Source organism: Myotis davidii, unplaced genomic scaffold (assembly GCF_000327345.1).
Source record: "Myotis davidii unplaced genomic scaffold, ASM32734v1 scaffold115, whole genome shotgun sequence".
NCBI lineage: Eukaryota > Metazoa > Chordata > Mammalia > Chiroptera > Vespertilionidae > Myotis > Myotis davidii.
In genome coordinates this window covers 1,979,883-1,995,329 of record NW_006291010.1, presented here as the reverse complement: position 1 = coordinate 1,995,329, position 15,447 = coordinate 1,979,883, and the positions used below count along the sequence as shown (strand labels likewise).

The 15,447-nt window shown below is 43.8% G+C and overlaps 1 protein-coding gene across 1 annotated transcript; it reads right to left on the bottom strand.

Annotated features, from left to right (window-relative positions):
- Nucleotides 1-880: 880 nt before the first annotated feature.
- CLDN11 (claudin 11) lies at nucleotides 881-15,441 on the bottom strand. Its single transcript, XM_006764100.2, has 3 exons — nucleotides 15,160-15,441; nucleotides 11,706-11,870; nucleotides 881-2,159 (listed from the first exon to the last, which is right to left on the bottom strand). The coding sequence occupies exons 1-3, from the start codon at nucleotides 15,383-15,385 to the stop codon at nucleotides 1,927-1,929; spliced, it is 624 nt and encodes a 207-aa protein (XP_006764163.1). The 5' UTR covers nucleotides 15,386-15,441; the 3' UTR covers nucleotides 881-1,926.
- Between the last annotated feature and the right edge of the window lie 6 nt (nucleotides 15,442-15,447).

Below are 15,447 nucleotides of genomic sequence, written 5' to 3'. Positions count from 1 at the left end.
AGGGAGGGTCCTCCATATAATCACATGCCTTTTGTCCTTACAAAAACGATATCATAACAAGCAAATACTTTGATCAACATGATGAGTATATTTTCTGCATAAGTAATTGCGAAATAGTTTCCACCAGGTTATAATCTCCTAATGTACACAAATATCTACAATAATGATGAGCCCAAGCGGATATTTCCAAAGAGGAAATGTTTGCCAATTATCAGACTATCAGCTAATGAAATTAGTATTGTTGGAAAAATACTGCTAGAATAGGTTATAATCTGTGTTTTTTGAGCAGAATCACAGCTTGACAGAGTTTCTGGAATAGAAAACAAACAAAAATCAACTCAATATGTCTGTCTTTGTCCAAAATTTCCAAACATCCATGAACAAAATGCACTTAAATATTATTACCTAAAGGTCCAATAAAATGGTTTTTATACTTGTTCATACCTACCCAATTCCTTTTCTAAGGGCTCAAAGTAGATGTAAAAAGTGTATGCTTGACACCTGGTTTCTGATTGCTGCCCATTCATATATGACTTAAAGATGCCACTAATTTCACTCCATTTAAGAAATGAGCGCATCTAGATTACACTTTTATGACCACACATTACCACCATGATATAGTGAGGAAAATATAACTTATTATTCAAGGCGGTGCAGAATGACTTGTTCTTGCCTCACTGATCCGGTTCCTTATAAAGTACCAGAGACTAATGAAGTCAATTTTTTAAGGCAACAAAATGGGAAGGGGCTGTCAAAATGCCAGGCAGGATGCTTTCCTAGGCCTTTGGCTTTGGAGCCTGACAGAGGAATGGGCTTCCCCCACTAGTTGTTTACAATCACTATGCGATACCTCTGGATACAACAGAATACTAAAGGCCAGTTTTGCAGACAGTCTGTTATTTTATTGCACAGATTTCACTTGAAGAACAAAATGCACCATGAGTGTGTGGAGAGTCTGGGGTCTCAGATACTGATTCGCCGTTGTGTTTACACCCGTAAAGCCAAATTCGACAGTACAATTTATGTTAAACAATAATCACTTCCAGATGGCTAACAATGAAAACAGAGACAGGGCAAAATAGCTTTTAAAATGTGTTAAGTTGAAGTATATGCATGTGTAGAATTAAAAAGTACATCAGACAAACTAGAAATCAAAAACATTTTGTGGAATGCCAGTTAGGGTTATACTTACGTGTGCTGTTATGTATCATATAATGAAAGTCTATTTGGTTCATTTCCTTCATACTGAGTTGAGAATTTCAGGAAAACCGTGGTTATAAAAATGATCAATCTTGAAAAAACATGTACAGATAAATGTAAAATCACAAACTAAAAAAAAAAAAAAAAATCCCCACCCTTTGCCCTCAACTTACAAAAGGGAAACTTTCCCCTGGAGGGGAAGTTCCACGACTCCCTTCCCTCCCCCACCCCATGTCCCCAGTTCTATCTTTTTCTAGCTTATGACTAAGTGACCTCGGAGCTGAAGAGGAGGCAGGGAACAGAGAGGCATCTTTATGAGGCTCCCAGTGTCATCTGTAACAACAGTTTGAAAAGTGTCTTTTATTTCTCTCCCCCATACCCAACTCAGCAATGTTTGCAAGATATTTGAAATTTAAAGAGAGGGAGAGCGAAAATACACAGAGGTGTAGTTTTTATGGGCAACAAAAGAATGCCCAAGAGCCAACAGTGGGCAAAACCATGAGAAAACCGTGTGGGCATTATCTGAGCTAAAGATTTATTTTTTAAGGCAACAAAATTGGGGGGGGCGGGGCGGTGTTAAGACTACAAAACGCCAGACAGGATGCTATTCTAGACCTTTGGCTTTGGAGCCTGACAGAGGAATGGGCTTCTCCCATCTGCGGTGAGCAAACCTAGGGCCCTGGGCCCAGCGTCTACAGCACCTCCGTGGGCAGGCCGGCAGCTCTCTTATACGTGGGCACTCTTGGCGTGAGTGGGGGAGCTGGAGCCCGAAGAGTAGTAGAAACGGTTTTCACCAAAGGCCTGCGCATCTCCAGAGCAGCAGAGGATGACAGAGCCACCCACAAGGCAGAGAATGGCACCAATCCAGCCGGCGTACAGGGAGTAGCCAAAGCTCACGATGGTGGTCTCGCGGTGGGCGCACACAGGGAACCAGATGGTGGCAACAATGGCGCAGAGAGCTGGGGAGACATGGAGAAGGCTGTGAGCGAGCATACCCATCACACACCAAGCACTGTGGGCAGAATACACTTCATTCCACACACACACACACCTCTAGCTTCCAACCAGCTCCAGAAAACTCCATACACACAGCTCTGCCACCCCCAACCCCCGCAGTGCCACAATCTGAACCTAAAGGTTTGCATCTGTAGAGTAAGTTGACCAAAAGCAAATGTCAAACTGCGAGGTCCTTACTTTTTCAACAGGTGAGGGACAAAGAACTCCAATGTAAAAACCTAGTAATGAATCACTTAAGTCCAAAAATACGTATTTATATTTTTTTACGTATCTTTACTTTATATATCTATGGTTATAATTCTGTTATTGCACTTAACTAATTGGGTTATAATTATCTCTCTACATGTCTATTTTCCATTCCAAGTACCGAGTTCCTTGACAGCAAGGAACATGTCTTACCTTTGTAAAGTCAGTATTTAGCTCAGTCCGTATGAAGCACCCAGTATGTGCTCAGTGTATACCGGTGGAATGACTGGACGCCCTGAGCTATCCAGAAGTGAGAATCAAGACAGTGCCCACTTCAATTTCCTACTCTATTTTTTTTTTCAACTTAGTCAGTCCACACTACAAAAACCTAAAAAAGCTATGAAAATTCTCTTACTGTGGTGAATTATTGCTAGATATCCATGGAGTCTCAGCTAAGAGTTTGCATTTGTGTTATGCTGTTCACAATCACAAATATCTTGACACACCAACCAACAGTTCTTAGAGCAAAAGAGTTTACCTATCTAAGGATTTTATGGTAATAATATTTGCTGTGATAGATCACAATGGTAGAAATGTATGGTCTTGCACCAACCAATCTAACTTTCAGATTTGGTTTAGATTTTAAAGAATAAGTTAAGAAATCACCTCTATCTCATTTAGTTTTTCCCCTCCAAAGTAGCAAAACAAGGGCAGGCAGGAGCCTATAAAGACTTGAAACTCTTTTAAACATCTAAGCCAGCACTGCCAAATAGGTTAGCCACAAGCTACTTGGACTTTTGACCATTTCTCATAAAGCTTGTTAGACTGAAAAAGCTAATTCTGAATTTTAATTCATTTACATTTAAATGACCACATGTGGCTAGTGGCTACTATATTGAACAACACAGCTCTAGACAAAGTAACTCCATAACTTCCTTTGTTAGCATCTAATTTTTCACAACTATAAGCAGGACAGAAATTTTAGTTAAAGCTTTAAGTTAGAATGGCATATTAAAGTTGACAGATCAAAATAATAATAATAATAAATAATAATAACAATAATGAGGTTTCCAATAGTGAGCCATAAAGCCTTCAATAAATTCTAGAAAGGCATTTCAATGTTTGCTGCCTTGTCACTTTCAACTCAGCAAGCTACTTCTGATTTCTACTCATACTTAGTGATTTTCTAACTTCCCTCTATACCCACAGAGGAGAAATATAATTTTTCTTTAACACAGCACTCAAATCTAACAGCACCATATATTAGTTCTAAACTAAAGAAAAGCTTTACCCATTCTCAAAGATCTTTTAAACTATCACATTTCCTTTTGTGTAGCTTACGACATAGGTTTTTGTTGAAAACAGATTAAGTCTACAACCACATAAGCTGGGTTTAGATACACCTAAATAGATGTGATTCCTATCCTAAAAAAGTATAGATCCCAAGAAGAAGTCAGGGGGAAAGGTAAATTTGGGTGTGAATGGCTCAAATTGGATAACAGCCTAAATTCACCCCATTAATCGTGAACTATTCACATATTTAAGTTTATACAGACTACCTAAAAGGCTAAAATCTCTCCATATTCTAATAGATGCATTTTTCCTAAAGAGTGAGCCCAATCATGCCAGCTTTTATAATATTTCTGTATACAATACCATGAGGTGTATTTTCCTTCTGTGACTAGAATGTTCTCAAGAAGACCAGTACTAATAAAATCTTCCCTTTCCAGCCCAGGGCTTTCAACACCTGAGATACAGGGGAAAGTCTATTTCTTTCTCTTTTTCTGGCCACAGATTCCAAATCTGGCACTCTTGAGAACTGCTTGGCTATTGTCATGGTCGTACTCTCGGTGAGGCAGATAAAAGCCTTTTTTCTTTATCAGAGCAAGGGACAGAATCCTCTTCTAGAGTGTTTTGGCCAGAGAGAACTGCTCTAGTCTTTGTATCAATACACAATCCAGCTACAAACCCCTAGACCCCCAAGTGAGAACTCATCTGCTATGGGCAAAGACAGCAAAATAGGGGCTTCCAAACACCCAAGTGTGATTAGAGGGGAAAGGAGGGGAGAGTGAATATGAATTCCATAGGACAAAATGATTTGATTCCCAAATAACTGATTTGGTTCAATCAAACCAATATTGCCTATAACAGTTAACTGGCTTCCAAACCGCGGCATATGCTTATGGTTAAATTAAGTTTGTTTTTTATTCTTTATATTTAAACATAACACACACACAAGTATTCCCCACATTTCATGTAAACCTAACCTAACTTTCAGATTTGGTTTAGATTTTGTAGAATAAGATTAGAAATTACCTCTCATTTTATTTAATTCTTCCCCTTTCCTAAGCAAACTAAATGAACAAGGTTATCTTCATAGAGGGAAAGAATCAGGCTCAATAAATATCCCAAAAGTAATCATCAATCTTGATTTTGAGCGTTTTGAGTGTTTTGTTACATTTTATTCCAATATAATTCATTAGAAAAAAGGAAAAATCAGGAAAATGTCTAAACATTTAAATAATGAACCTATGGACTGGATGGGTGAATAAATGGACAGACAGACAGATGAATGAGAGGTGGTCTCATTTCAAGTCTACTTTCCACTTTGTTCACACCAAAACTGACTTCCAAAATCATTATACGTTACTCATGACTTACCTCATTAAAGACTGCCTTCTTTTATAACCCAGGCAAAACAAGGCAAATGTGCACCAGCAGGTTCTTTATTTCCTAGCAGATAAATGAACTCTGGGTGGAATTCCTGTGGCTCTCAAAGATGAACCACATCAAAACCACTAAAAGATGACAGACCGCCACACAACATGAAAGGAAATGAGAGGATCACTGGAAACAGTGACCTTCAATTGAACTCACAGTGAAGAATGTTTACAAACTAAAAAAGGAGAATTTAGTCGATTTCAGCAGTGGTTTGAAGGGAAAAGGAGATCTATTTTAATAGATAAAGTTAAAAATCCAAGTCAAGTCATTACTCAACTAAAAGATGTGAACCAATAGAACTGGCAATAATTTTTAACTTTCTTAAAGACATATAAGACCTGCTAGATTGAGAGAGAGAGAGAGAGAGAGAGAGAGAGAAATTGTAATGGTCCTCTTGTTACTTAAGAAAAACTCTGTAAATGTTTTTCTTTAAAAGTCACAGTTACTTATAAGGTAAAGAAAATTGAAGAAACATAAAAGGAATTTTCATTGCTTTTCTCTTATGTCAACAGAATGTGTTTTTAAATTAAGTCTCTAAAAACAGGAGAAGGGAGTTTTAATACTGATTTTTCAATTTGTTTTCTTTTCTACCTTCAGCAAATGCAATAGTTAACTGTACCGGGGGCAAAAACCTGCCTTTTGTGGGGAGATAACAAGGTGAAAATTAGGGATATTCTTAGCTTCAAAAACAAAAGGAGAGAAGGGAGAAAAAAGCTTCACTGTGTAGATATAGATTCACCTGGACTGGGTCCTCTACAAGTAAAATTCCTTGCTCTTCATTGAATAAAATTGTTTGCCTCTCTTGATAAGTTTCAAGTAATGTGATACAAAGGCGTTCTTTAATTAATAGAATACACCTTTATTAAAAGTTAGCAATGATCTTGATGTAGCCAAACACAGAAAATATTTGGGATAATAAAATAATTTTAGAGCAATGAAATGTTAAGTGTAGTTTTTAGTCCCTTTAAGAATTAGATGGTAAATAAGTGTGATGAAATTAAATAAAATTGGTACAAGTATGTTTGGAGTAACAACAAAGAGAAAGCCACACCACAGACAGACAGACAGACAAACAGGCGCAGAAAGACAGAAGAACACCAGACGGATATTTCTTCCTCCAGCCCTGTGCACCTCTGCTCTCAGGCTTTGTCACTTTCAATATGAAGCACTGGAAGGACTGAAAGCATCATTTCTCACAGAAAGCAATATTTTCATTAAAATCACTTAAATTAACCTGACTTATATTAGTAATACTGGAAAAAACCTTCCTTGATATTATAGCTGAGATTTGCTTCCAAAAAAAAATCTGAGGACTGGAAAAAAAAGTGGGGGGGGAATACATGGCTGAAGCTGGTCAGCTGTGACTTGATCAATTTTTAGAATAAGTTTTGGTGCATGGAGGGTTATTAGACTATTCTCTCTACTCTGTGTATGTTTGGAATTTTCCATAATAAAAATTTATTTGAATCCCCCTCCATTTAACATTTTACAATGTATTGAACATCGTCTTCTACAATCGATGGTATTATTACATACAATCTAAATAGCAATCAGCTTATCACAAAGAGGCCAGTTAACTCAAGGCAACAAGAGATCTAATGAGCTTTGGTTAGATTCATATTTGTTAGTTGTTTCCTTATAATTTGAATCTAGAAAAAAAGTTTTCTCTATTTTCCATTTATCATTCTCTAAATTTTGACTTACTAGAAAGAAAACATAGCTGCCAAAAAGCATATTCCTCTTATGTAGACTTTTATGACTAATTTTTACAACAATCATCAAGTCAATGGAATATATGAGTACATTATTTTCCTGGCCTGCTTCCAGCACTTTTGCCCCTTTATTTCCATTCCACACATCATTATCTTTTTTTTCCTATAACCTTTTTTAAAATTCCATCTCATGGTTACTTGTTCATTTTAATCACAGAATTTAGAGACACCAGAGACCTCAAAAAGCAGTTAATTCCTCCAGTTTTACTGATGAGATCATTTTAAGCCATAACCATACTAAGATGCCACATCCTGTCCATTATCCGTATGAAATTTGATTTAAATTAGGGATTTGTCTGTATAAAACTAATGAGTTTGGAGGAAGACTTTTTCTAACAATCTTCTTAAGACCCCACAATTAAGGGCAACACCCAAGAATTCCCATTCCCATAAGACTTCTGATTCTGCATGCATAACAGCTCAATCTGTCCCACATTTGCACACACCATTTATTTTACCACAATTTCATTATTAACCTGTAAGCTCCAAGTTAAAACAACTTTTTTCCAATACAAATAGGATTCCTGGGACCATATTTTTAAAAAGAAGGAGAGACGATGAAAGGGTTCCATTAAGAAGGAAAATACATTTCCTTTCTTTCCATTCCTACCCTATCTCCCCAAGAAAGACCCAAATCAAGTACTTTCTAACTTATAGTGAGATGAGCATTAGACTGAATCAGAACTGAGGCTGAGTGTTTTCAGCTGGGTAGCTTAATATGGCTTTTTATAATGGGACTAGAGGCCCGATGCACAAAATTCATGCAAGAGTAGGCCTTCCTTCCCCAAGCTGCTGGCACCGGCTTCCCTCTAGTACCCGGGGCCGGGGCATCCCTCCAGCCACTGGCAGGCATCGGGAACCCGGGCATCCCTCACAGCCCTGGCTTCGTCCAGAAGAACACCGGTCTAATTAGCATATTATGCTTTTATTATTATAGATAAGCAAAAAACTCCAGCTATTGATCTCTACACTCTGGACCTGGAAATTATTATGCTAAGTGAAATAAACCAGTCATAGAAAGACAAATTCCATATGATCTCACTTATATGTGGAATGTAATGAACAAAATAAACATAGAACAACATAGAAACAGGGGCCTGGATACATGGAACAGATTAACAGCTGTCAGAGGGGAGAGGTTTTGTGGGACTGGATGAAAAAAGGTGAAGAGATTAAGCAAAAAACAACCTTATAAACCATAGGCACAGACACCAGTGTGGTGATAGCCAGAGGGCAAGGGGGTGGGGGATAGGTGGATGTGGGCAAAGGCGAGATTAATGGGGACGAAAAGAGACTTTGCTTTGGGTGATGGGTGCACGATGCAGTGTACAGATGATGTTTTGTTGACTTGTTCACTTGAAACCCATATGGTTTTGTGGCCCTATATCACCCCAATAAATTCACTTAAAAAAAACTTACATATGTCAATTCACTATTCTTACCAACTTCAGAAGAAGGCATTGCTTTGCCCATTTTATATAAAGGTGTAGAAACGCTAAGTAACTGCCCCAGCTCACACAGCTGGAGAGTGGTAAATCGAGATTCAGTAGAGTTGGTCTGACTCCAAATGATAAGGTAAAGTGCAGGTAGGTACCTCCTGCTTCAGCAGGGGCTTGTGGGAAACCACACATTCGATCCGATGCATTCTGCTCTGGGAAGCCTGCCGCTGCTTGAGCTGCTCTTCGGGTTTAGAAAGCCAGCAGCACCAGGCTCCCATTCCTCCCCCACAGCAGGAACCAAATCCTCACATCATTAAACTTACTCTGCTCAAAAGATAAAGCTGTTGGACAACAAACAAGATGTTTTAAGCTTTTGGAAAAATAATTAAAGATCCTCAGGGTCACAAAAAAAAAATGGATTCTAGTCAACAGTCTTGACAATTTCCATACCAAGGTTAACTTTGACACTGCTTCCAGTTCCACCTGGCCCCCTTTGGTCAGCGACCACGTCTCAGCGGGAGTGCCATGGGTGACCCTCAGAGCCCAGCGTGAGCCCAGCACTGGCTTCTCCCCGACAGGGAGAGCGGGAGAGCGACAGAAGCCAGTCCAGAGCAGGACAAAGGGAGCCTTCACTCTGTCGCACTCCTCCCACCTCTGCCAACAGGGAAAACAAGGCACTCGGCTCCGTGGAGAGAAAACCTAGAGGAGACCAGCAGGTGCCACACTTGAGACAATGAGCTTTACATTTCCAGAGCTAGCTTGTTCCAGTCCAAACAACAGCCAACCCAAAGGCTGGTGGACACCCCCTGAGAAATAAATCCGGGCGAGGCAATCAAAGAGGAAGCAGGTAACCCTGGAAATGCAAGGCTGCAAGAGGGCAAGGGGCGGTGGCACCCTCCCTCCAGTCGTAGCAGCCAGGGGCCAGAGAGGTGCAGCCTCCCTGGGGTTCCGATCTCTCAACACCTCCTCCATCCGCAGCAAACAGACTGAGGAACGCACATCACTGCTCAGCCTCACCTCTCTTTTCTTTCTACAATTCTGGATACATCCCCCACCCCATTTGAAAAAGAAAGTTTCAAACAACTGGTTGTTATTTTTTCAAATAACCCTTCTTATTCAACTGGATGATTCAGTTGTTTTTAGGGATTTTATGTGTGCTTTGCTGTTCTGTCTTTATTTTGCACAGGGTTTGAGTTTGGTTTTTGTGGGGTTTTTTAATGTGTTCCCTTACTTGTGGGTATTCTGGGACACTTACATGGAAGGCCAGGATTGCTAAAATAAACCCCTAACACAACGGACCCAGCTTTGGCTCTGCATCCTCAGGGCCCAAGAGCCAGCCTCCTGGACCTCTGTGAGAATGAGGAAAGTCACAGACACAGGCAAATGTCTGGGATGAGAAGGGTTTCCTCTGGGTTCTACAAACCAGTTTACTTGTACAGCTTTCTGTGGTCTACCTGTCGGAAAGGGAATTCAAATACAGAGATCTGGCTATCAAAAAGTATCCCTGTGGCCCTGGTCAGTGTGGCAGTCAGTTGAGCACGGTCCTATGCACTGAGATGTCACCGGTTGGATTCCTGGTCAAAGCACATGCCCGGGGTTTCAGGCTGCATCTCCTGGGGGCGTGGGAGGGACGTGGGGGGGAGTGCAGGAGGCAGCTAATCAATGTCTCTCTCGCTCTCGCTCTCTTGCTCTCTCTCTCTCTCTCCCCCTCTACCTTCCTCTCTCTCGAAATCAATAAAAACATATTTTTTTAAAAGTTCCCCTGTGAGTTAGACGAAGCACTTGGTGCTGACTGTATGTTTGATGTCACTCCCACACATTCTTCGTGGCTGCAACCAAAATGTCCGTGCCCAGATTCTCCTCTGGAAATCACAGTGGTGTTCTGGTCTGTTTGACTCCTGTTAACACACATGCGCGCGCACGCGCGCGCACACACACACACACACACACACACACAGCCCCCTCCTCGGAATTCTCCATGGCTTCACAAGCCCCTGAAAACCTCCATCCCTTTGCCATCTTGTGAAGAGGTGCCCCTACCTCTCATGTCCCATCTCACCGGTGTCGCTGTGGGTGACCGTCACTCAGTGGCAATGACCCAGACAGAACCTTGTTCTCTCACCCTTACCCCTCAAGCACATAGTCTGATACCAGTTTGGGGACAGGAATTCCTTATCCAAGGAGACCTTGACTGTATATCTAACCCATAAGCACATCAGTTTCTCCTCAATGATGTATCAGTCCACTTTACAACAAGAGTTTTTAAAATTCATGTCTTCTATTAGGATTTAGAATGTGTTAATGAAATTAGCATTCCAAGAAAAAAATAGAGAGAAATGAAATCACTGGAGAGAATGGAGCTAGAAAGACCCTCCCTAGGTGCTTAAGTCAAGCCCTCTGTGTGTGGGAGTAATCAGCCTAGCTGAACAAGCACCGGCCATTTCCCGGGCGAGGATTGTCCCTCCCTCCAATCCACAAGCACCTTCTCTCCAACTCTCAAAACCTAACTTCCTCTACTCCGGGATACCCTCTGGTCTGGCTTAGGTGTCTTCCAATGTGTGTGTACAACGTGTGCAGCTCTTTAAGATGAGCACATGCCACACTCTATCAAGATGTCTGGGTACTCTCAAAGCAGAGACTGATATTGTATCCAATGGGCCCCAGTGTCTACAGTGGTGCCTGGCACTCAGCGGGTGCTCGATGAATAAAAGATTGAATTATTACCTAGTGATCTACTACTCTCGACATCTTACTTTTCTTTTTCTTTTAAACATATTTTTATTGATTTCAGAGAGGAAGGAAAAGGGAGAGAAAGATAGAAACATCAATGATGAGAGAGAATCATTGATTGGCCACCACCTGCATGCCCCCACTGGGGATAGAACCTGCAACCCGGGCATGTGCCCTTTCTTAACTACAAGAGTCACCTTACAGGTAGTTAGGATTTCATAAAATATCTTTGTCTGGCTTTATACCCAGAAATTCTGACTCAACGAACCTGCCATGGGACCTGGGCACAGGTATTTTCAAAACGGAATTCCCTTGTGAAGTCTGACTGAAGAGCCACTGGGTAACTCTTTTCTGTCCTCTGGTCTTTTCCTTGGGTATTTCCTGCCCTTAGAATCCTTTTTTGCCTTTTGTTTGTTAACTTATGTTCCTGTTCAGTGACCTCTGCCTCTCCCCCCTCCCATCCCCACCGTAGATAGGATTTATCCCCATGAAACATAAAGAAATACACATTGAGGGGGTTCTATTCCACAGAGAAGTCATTAGCTTTCTTTCCTGAACCTCAAACTGGATGAAGCAACAGGAAGATCTGACATTCATCGCGTTTCCTCGGAGCTGGGTGCCATAGAGAAAGCTGTCTTACCTAGCAGAATGAGCAGAACCCCAGCCAGCTGAGCCCGCCTGTACTTGGCCACGCCAGGCTCGTGGCCCATGCGGATGCAGGGGAGAACGGTCAGCAGCAGGAGAATGGCCGGCAGGCCCAGGACTGAGGCTGCAATCATCAGGGCTCGGCAGGCCTGCACGTAACCTACAAGCAAGAGAGCAGACAGGGCGGGTTAGACCAAGGGAACCCTTGGATCCTGAATCCTGCCTCTCGGGAAGTCGGTACCACTTGCCTTCCTCCCTCTTGCCCATTGCAGGACTTAGAAGGTGTTCCATGTTGTCCATGACCACGTCACATGTTCAACTTTTAAAGTGATTCAATGACCAAAAATAAAGGGGGGCGGGGGGAGGTTGAGGGCTGGAGAGACTGAATGGGGATCCCAGGTTGAGGCCGCTTGTCCAAGCTTCCAGGATGAAGGGGCCCAGAGTCCAATTGTTATATCACCTTGTGAACGACTCAGAATAAAACTCAAATCTTCCAAAAAGCCTTCTGTGAGGGATGGGCCATTGGTTCCAGTGTCTTGTTGATACACTCAACCTGTATGACCTTGGGCAAGTTACTGAACTGCTGTGTCCTCATTTATAGAGTGAAAATAGTAATAGTACCTACATTTCTCTAAAAGAATTCAACTAAGATTAAGTTAGTTAATTCATGGAGTGCTTAGAACAGTGCCTAAGTGAGCTTTAAAAGGTTAGCTATGCTTAACTGGTGTTATTACTCCATTATCATTGCTTTAAAGGCATCCCTCCAGACCCAAGGATTCCTAGAGGGCAGACACCTGAAGTTAACACAGTGCCCACAATAGATGATGTAAACATACAGTTATAAATGAAAGAATACCTAAGTTGAATAATAAGAGAGGAGCAAAACTACCAGGGCTTTCTACTGTCATATAAAATGCCAAGTAACAACTTTATTAAGAAACAGATTACAATCTGTGCAATATTCATGTAAAATAGGTCTGACAAGATAGTGGAAGAAGCTGACAAACTTAAATATATTGTTTCTCATTAAGACACTCTCCCTCCTTAAAAAAAAAAAAAGTATTCATTACTCTCTTTTTGGCTCAGAGCAAACTGGAGCTAGTGGCATGGCCTCAGAGAGGCAGAGTTAACGACAAAGTCAAATAGCGAGCCCCAACTTCCACCTCACTTGCCCAGACCCTCGGACCAAATCTGGCCACCTGCCCTGTGCCCCAAGACGCAACTGCAACACTGTCCCTCAGCAGGATATGTCCTGCCAGAATTCAGACTCCACAAGGGTACGCTTCGGACTATTGTCCATCCCAGCTTCTTATGAATTAAAGGTAACCAATCAACCAAATGTCTATTGTCTTGAACATCCCCAGAGAGGACCCACAGGAAGTTTGAAGCAGGACCTCTGACCACAGCCCTATGCCCCGCTCCCCGCCCAGCTTGTGGGAGAGCCGGGGCTGACACAATGGAAACATTCAACTAGAAACTGAGGTTCTGAAATTCATGACGCAGGCTGTCCGCGTGCTAGGTGTCAAGGCCATGTCTGGAAATCAAAGATGGAGACTGAGCTCTGTCCCTGCCCCACCCAAAGTACAAGGGACGGGGAAAGCAGGGGGGATGAAGCCCTCCCTAAAATGCACTCCCCTCTGTCAGAGGGTCTATGTTCTTTGAAAATAAACCACTCGGCACTGACTGATAGTAAACTGAACTTCAGGGAAAGGACGCAGGGAATAATTTTATGCTTCAAAGGTTCCTACAAATATCTTGTCCAGCTTTTAACAAAAAATTATAGCTACCTTTTATGGAGCATCTACTCTATCAAAAAAGTTTTACATTTCTCACCTCATTTAATCCCCAAAGCAACCCTGAAAGATAGGGGGTTGGTTTGATTTTAACTTTTAAAAGAAGACAACTGAGATTCTCAGAGGTTAGTCACTTGTTCAAATCACCCAGCCTGTGAGCACGGGATCCAGCACAGGATCGGAACATGACCAAGGGCGACCTACACCAGCAGTAAGTGGGGCTGGGTCCACACCTGGGTGCCTGGGAACTCTGTCATTCTAAAAGCCCAAAATGGAGAAAAGGACAGTGAATGGAGGGCTGGCGTGCATTGTGCACACCTGCTGCGTGCCAGAGCAATGCTGGTTCCAGGAGGGGATGCAAAGAAAGTAAGAGGTCGCTTATAGCTTCAGGAATTCCAAATGCAGTAGGAGACAGGGACTTAGGAACATGAGCAAAAATCAAGTCAAAATGTGCCCGGATGGGGTAAGAACCAAAAACCAGAGCAGCAAGGAGGAAGGGGGGTGGGGGGCGGCAGTTGATTCCGACGACAAGGACTAATATAGGAGGCACTTAAGGGAGGCTTCAAGGGTCATCAGAAAGGCTCATCCAAGAGGAAACACACACGCGCGCGCGCGCACACACACGCACCGGCTCCCACACTGGCGGCCGTGGGCCGAGTTACTTCGCTTGCTAAGGACATTGGGATATGCCTTTTGCCTTTGAGCACGAGGCCTGCGGGACATAAGACAATCCTGTTCTATTGGCCAGGGCCCATACACCCGCCGGGCAGGACAGAGATTCAGAGCAAAGCCCAGAAGGGGCGCCCGCGACCTCGCCAATCACCCAGCTGGCTCAGGGTTTAAATCTGAATTGGAACTGTTGCCCGGGCTTTGCCAACCAGGCTGCAAGTGGCGATGGGGCCCCAGGCCGGCGTCACTCCCTTCTCTCCCCGTTCCGAGATACCGCTGGCCGGGAGGGGGCGGCCCAGGGCGGCGGGCTTTGCCGGAAGGGAGCACAGTGGCCCACCAGCTTACCTATGCGCCCCGAGCGCGCAGGAGCGGTGCGCAGGCGGGAGGCTGAGCAGGGCAGACGGACGCCCCCACGGCGGGGGCACGGGCGGGGGAGGTGAGACTGGCTCCGGGGCCTATGGGAACCGACCAAGCGAAGCCAGTGACCCCTAACTTGCCAGAGCGCGTCGCCCGTCCCAGGAGGACAGGGAAACTCGCTTAAATGGTTGCGTGTCTCTCTCTCTCTCTTTCCAACTCGCCTCTGCGGACAGAATCTAACGGGAAAGCAGGGCCCCTGGGGAGGAGGCCTGGCCGGGAAGTGAAGAACTGCTGCTCAGTCGACAGTGGGAGCGTGGGGCGGGCGAGGAGGCGGTAATGAACTGGGCTCAGTTTCTACTATGTGTCTCCGTCTCGGGCCATTAACTTCCCAGGGGGACTCGGCCAGTGGCCACCCCTATCTTCCCCAATTCCAGAGAAGAGAGCGGAGGCTGAGAGGTTAAGTTCGCCGCTGCCTGATTCCACACTACAGCAAGGTGGGACTCAAGGTGTCAAAATGGGCCCAATAATTGGCTTGAAGCCCTCGAAATGTTTTGTCTAGCGCCCACCCATCCCAGTCTGTCCAGGGGGTGAGGGTTTGGGGCCAGCCACTCGCAAGGCGGGGGTCCTTACCCGGCAGGATGAGGATGTCCACCAGGGGCTTGCAGTGGTACAGCCCCGTGGCCATGACGCAGTCCGCCCACAGCCCCTTGGAGCCCAGCTCGTCCAGCTTGCGGCACGTCGGGATGGTGTAGCCGCAAGTCACCACCCAGTCATTGGTGGACGTGGTGACGATGATCCCGATCCAACCCACGAAGCTCGTGACGAATCCCACAACCTGCAGGCACGTGGCCACCATCGCAGCCACCCCGGCGTCCCGGCGCCTCGCCCCTCGCTAGCTGTGCCCGCGCGGGCTGGACG